Genomic DNA, 5,528 nt, shown 5'->3' on the forward strand with positions numbered 1-5,528 from the left:
TTGAAATAGAAATGTAATTTATGGTTGGATGATCACTGAATAACACAGATTCCCAGAGGCCTCGATTCAAGTCAGACTACAAGGCACTGTTATGTTATGTTTAGATGTTCAGAGGAGTGTGTGTGTTCATATGTGTGTGTGTGTGTGTCTGCATACCGTGGTTGTGGTGCAGTTGACCGAGCACTGTTTCCAGTTTGCCGTGACCGGCGCCCTGCACACCCCTCTCTTTGCTGCTGGAAGGCAACCGCCGCGGGTAATGACCGCCATCATGGCGGTCGTGGTGGTCGCTGTCGTGGTGGTCGTCATGATGTCCATGGTGATCGTCATGGTGATCGTCGCCATGATGATCATCGTGGTGATCATCATGGTGCTCGTCGTGGTGCTCGCCGTGATGGTCATTGTGAAGGCTGCCGTGGTTACCGCTGCCATGGCGACCATGACGGCGACTATGGTTCCAGTTGTAGTGGCGGTCGTAGTGGTGATCCCGATGGCGGTCGTGGTGGCCGCTGTTGTGGTTGTACCTGCTGCTGCCGCCGTGGCGACTGCTGTGAGGCCCGCTGTGGTGGTCTTCATGGTGACCGCTACCGTGGTGGTCGTCACGGTGGCCGTTGCCACGGTGGTCATCGTGGTGGTCGTCATGGTGGTCGTCGTGGTGGTCGTCATGATGGTCATCGTAGTGCCTGCTTCCGTGGTGGTCGTCGTGATGGTCATCATGATGGTCGTCGTGGTGGTCGTCATGGTGGTCGTCGGGGTGGTCGTCGTGGTGGTCGTCGTGGTGGTCGTTATGGTGACCGTAGTCGTGGTGGTCTCCGTAGTGGCTGTGCAGCTGCTCCTCCAGAGCGTTGATCTTCCGCTGGAGGAGTTCTCTCAGGGAGCTGGAATAAGAGCTGGAGGAGTTCCTGGCCTGGAGACACAGGAAACACTTGAACACACCTGCCTTTTCTAAAATCCCTAAAACACATTATAATTGGTTTCGTATCGTAGATCAGTCCTACTTCAGGAATACCTCATATGACTGGGGTTAAGAGTAATCACAGCAAATCACCAATAAGTGGGGATCTTGCAAAATCACTGCTATGTCAAAGAAAGTCATTAATAAAAAGAGTAGCAGGGGTTTGTTCAGCTATCAAAATGTAGCTCTAGTGCTTCAGTTTGAAGTGCTATGAATTCATTCATAACAGCTACCAAGGCCATGAGATGAGACTTTTATTTCCAACATCAAGAATGAACTTTCATGCTTCAAGTGCTTTCATATTTCACAAGCTGAAAGCAAATGTCTGACATCAGGCCAAAGAGCCCGGAGTTTGTTGCTGCAAATTCAATAAGGAAGAATTATAGTCTGACATTTTAAAAAAGTTACAGGGGGAATAGTTTCCACCCCTCCCTGCCCATGTCCTCCATCTTCTTCTTCTTCTCCTCCTTGCTTGCTCATCCTCTGCTTCCTCTCCTGCAAAATCCGGCTTTGTTCCCTGACAGCGCACGCCACGATTAATAGCCTCGTCAGGAAGGATGAGGCTAATTGGAGGTGAGGCCAACCAGCGCCCCTCGGTGCGCGGCCTACGGGCCGGTGGCGTAGACATCCTGTTAGAGGAGGGAGCGACGGAGGGAAAATCCTGGCTCTGCTCTTGTTTTGTCTCACACCTTTGAGGGATCGAGAGGGATTTTTGGCGACGCTTTCCTCGAGCGTATCCGGAGACCACCTGCGCTAATAATGAGGCTTTTACAGGCCGGCGGGCAGCAGGGTTTTAGTGATGCAGTGTGACTCCAGGATCATGAGAACACAAGTGAGACAGCAGAAAATGTAGCACACAATGTTAACCAAATAGAAAATACCATGAATATGGAAAACCCTAACCCTTACCCTAACCACAGCTGATAACTTATGTTGTTAGGGTTAGGGTTAATTAATGCTATCATATGTATATTTTAAATCTACTCTAAATCTAATGTGTCACCATCCGATTAAAAATTGTATTAAAATACCGTTTGTATTCCTGCTTCAGTGGCACGTATACACACTTTTTGGGTCAAAGGCGGAGGTTAATCAACTTAGAGCGTCTTCCTGTTTCGGCTGAGCCTCGGCCACTGAGAGCCAGGAGATCCGGAACAACATCCACGGCTTGGAAACAACATCTTTGATATCAGCCAGGTGTGGGAGGTGTGTGTCCGACGGTGACTGGTGTTGCGTGGGTGACACTGTTTGCCTCCAGCTTTTCTTTTTTGTGACAAATTCACAAATGCCACATTAAATTATGACTGTAACACGAATGCACCTTCTAAGCACCACGTCCTTAATGAAACAAGTTCCTCTTGTTAGAAGCAGCAGACAATCCAAGCAGCGGTAACTGGGCTTATGACCCTCAGTGACGCAAAGATGTAACCCCAATTAAGTCAAACCTTTGATAGGCTTCCAACTCCCTGTAACCCTTCTTTGCAGACACACCGAAAAGCTGAATCCGTTTGTGTTGTGCAGACCTTGCAACTGAAAAATCTGAGCTTTAGTTACATCCACGCAAATATTTTTCAGAACTTTTAAAGAAAGCTTTGATTTAATGGCCTCGCGGGATTTTTGTGATATTAAAAAGAAAACGCTCGAAGGTATTTGGGATCACATTTAACAAAGAGCAAACAAATTAACCGAGAAAGGCCCGAAGCTGCAGAAATATAATACATATTCGTGGATGTGTTAAATAAAATATTCATGCAATTTCTTGAACTGGCTGCTAAAACCCAACTGCTTTAGCTCTCTTTGAAGGTAATAACATTGTATTCACTGCATGTAGTCATGCACATGTTTATTATAACTTAAACCTTGACTGATAGGATCGAATACAGCCTTAGAAAACACCAACTCATTTGTAATTGTGGATTTATGGCCTCCTGTATCATTTGAACTGAATAAAAGAACAAGCTGTAGAGATGGAAAAGCAACCACCCCTCCCCAGGACCCTTAACTCCATTTCACAGTGAAAACAAAGTAGTCAGCTCTTACCCAGGCAACAAGCTGAAAGGTTCGATTTGGTATAAACATAAAAAAAAAACTGGTTCCATTTTGGGGAAGACCAGATTTGAGTTGTCATAAGAAGTAGGTTTCAAACCCAGTGTTTGATTGACCCATTCATCGGCCCCCAACCTCCTCCTCCTTCTCCTCCTCCCATATCGTTTTTAGGGCATGTGCCGAGATAACCACTTTTGTCTCACATGACCAGTAGAGCTGGTTTAATCATTAACTGATACTGCAACTGCCCAACCACTGTTGTCGAAAGGAGCTCGGACTAGTCGGCGAACGTTGGCAGGTATTGTGAAGTTGCTTTTTTAGTTTTCACTACCCAAAGAAGTATTTGTTTGCCACAGGTTCTGACATGCAACAAGCATGGCATATACATTTTCCTAAGGTCTCTAAAGTATAATGCAAGCTGAAAGCCAAAAATATACATGTTTCGTCCCCCATCATGGAACACACTAGATCGCAACCCTTTAGGATTCTTGCAAAAATGACCGGAGTGTTTACCTGCAAGCTCTCCAGCCTCTCTTTGAGTGTCTGCAGGGTTTTCCCAGTCTGCTCTGGGGAGAAGGAGTTGTGTTTGCCGTGTGACGAGCCCTTCCTGTGGTGGGTGTCCGTCCTGTGGCTGCCGTGGGAGTAGTGGCGATCGCTGCCGTGATGCGTCGAAGGCCCGTGGTGCAAGGACGACGGCCCGTGGTGGCTGCCGTGATGCCCGTCGTGGTCGTCGTGGTGGCTGTCATGGTTGTTGTCGTGGTGGGGGTCGTGATGGGTGTCGTGATGGCCGGTGCTGTGGTGACCCCCGAAGCCCTCGCACAAGGTGAGCTTGGCCGTCAGCTCCCTGATCGTCTCCCGCTGGTCCAGGATGGTTTCCTTCTGCCTCACCAGGCTCTCGCGCAGGTGCAAGATGGTGGCTTTGGCCTCGTCGGACATCATGCCCCTCCGGCTGCTGCCGCTGGGGCCGCCGCTCTGGCCGTTACTGCTCGGTCCATGGGGCACGCTGGGCGGAGAAAAGCAGCTCGGGTCTGCTTCAGGGGGAACAGGGGTACAAACAAATTTGGGGCTGATGCCATAATCGTATTCTATGCCAGGTAAACTACCTGCTGCTGCTGCACATGACAGGAAGTAGTAGAAAATTACAGAGCGAATGGGGAAAAAGGGGGCGACAAACCCCAGAGAGGCTCCGACCCATTGCTGGTGCCTTGCAGACAAAAGCATGAGGCTCAGAGGACTGACGTCTCTGGCCATGTTTGATTAGAATCCAAGTTCTTTCTTGACAATTCAAAGTCCACCCAGGCTTTAACTTTGTTGTGATCAACACCATGTATGGGAGTCATTGGTGTTGGATTGGAGAGTGTTGGGGGAAATCATGTCAACAAGAAAAGTGCAGATGAAATCTTCCGTCCGGCAGCATAAATTCCGTTTAGACTCTGGCAAAACTCAAAGGGCCGCCGCCAAACTCTTTGATTCTGCAGGGTAGTCTTGAAAACAAACAGTTACTCAAGGTTACTTGGCTCCATAGCGCGTCTGTGAAAACTCAGCAGATGCTTCCTGACGGTTCTGCCACAGTCTCGGGGGAATAGGTGTTGGGCCGCCGCCAGGCAGGTGATCCCTCTCGGCTCCAAGGACCTCCTGTGCTGCTGAGAATAATCCTTTTAACTTCGGCTTCTAAACATCCTTCAAATCCCAGAGTGCCCTTACCTGCTGGAGAGGCGGATAGAAAAACAAGGTATCAAGAAAACAAGTCAACAGAAAGCGAAGAGCTGACTGGAGCTCAGTTTGGACTCAGTCAAGCACAAATTATTTGCACTGAACTGGAACAACAAAACAAAAACTAAAGATCATGTTTGGTAAAAAGAATGAGACAGACCTGGAGATGGCAGAACAAGATTTAATAGGGCGAGAATCTGGGTCACGATCAAATTATAGGTAAGAGAAAAGAGTGCGATGCGATCTGCATCATAAACAGTCACCACCAATTATCAAATCACTCCTCCGGTCCGTCAGCATACCTCGCCTGAGCCAGTGGACTACGGTGTAAGTTCAGTGACGCTAGCAGGTGAGTAGACAACACACAGGGGGAGGACGGCGGGGGTGGGCTCTTAAAGGGCCTCAGTGTAATTAGGTTACATCTAATTAATCTGCCCGTAAAGCCACAGCCCGGTGATTCACATGATGAAAGCGGCTTTTATGTGATATTTTACGCGAGCGCCCTGTGGAGCCTGTCACCAGAGTGTCAGGAATCAGAACCAGAGGTCGTCGACCTGTTGATCGACCATTTAAAGGTCTGCACAGTGAGGGGAAACAGAGTCAGAGTGGCAAAGATTTTGGTGCAGAAGCTCAATTAAGCCTCTCTTGTTGTAGTTGTACACACGCTGGCTGCGTTGTTTAATTGTACCTGGAGCAAATGAATATTTTACTTTACAACTTTATCCACTTGCACGTCAGTATTCTTCGAGTGCATTCTGTCAGGACTCCTGACTTTAGAGTATAAACTGATGTAAATGCATCAATGGAAGCAGCAGAC

The 5,528-nt window shown here is 48.2% G+C and overlaps 1 protein-coding gene across 1 annotated transcript in view; it reads right to left on the bottom strand.

Moving 5' to 3' along the window:
* Positions 1 to 4,249, bottom strand: part of LOC311500941 (neuronal pentraxin-2-like) — a gene marked incomplete at both ends in the record, with an annotated part of 9,240 nt that extends 4,991 nt beyond the window's left edge. Inside the window, 3 exons of the mRNA XM_084562578.1 lie at positions 157 to 382; positions 620 to 904; positions 3,512 to 4,249. Of these exons, the coding sequence (XP_084418704.1) occupies positions 157 to 382; positions 620 to 904; positions 3,512 to 4,249 (1,249 nt within the window). The remainder of the gene's footprint in view (positions 1 to 156; positions 383 to 619; positions 905 to 3,511) is intronic.
* Between the last annotated feature and the right edge of the window lie 1,279 nt (positions 4,250 to 5,528).

The sequence above is a fragment of the Chelon labrosus genome (assembly GCF_963514085.1).
Source record: "Chelon labrosus genome assembly, chromosome: 16".
Classification (NCBI taxonomy): domain Eukaryota; kingdom Metazoa; phylum Chordata; class Actinopteri; order Mugiliformes; family Mugilidae; genus Chelon; species Chelon labrosus.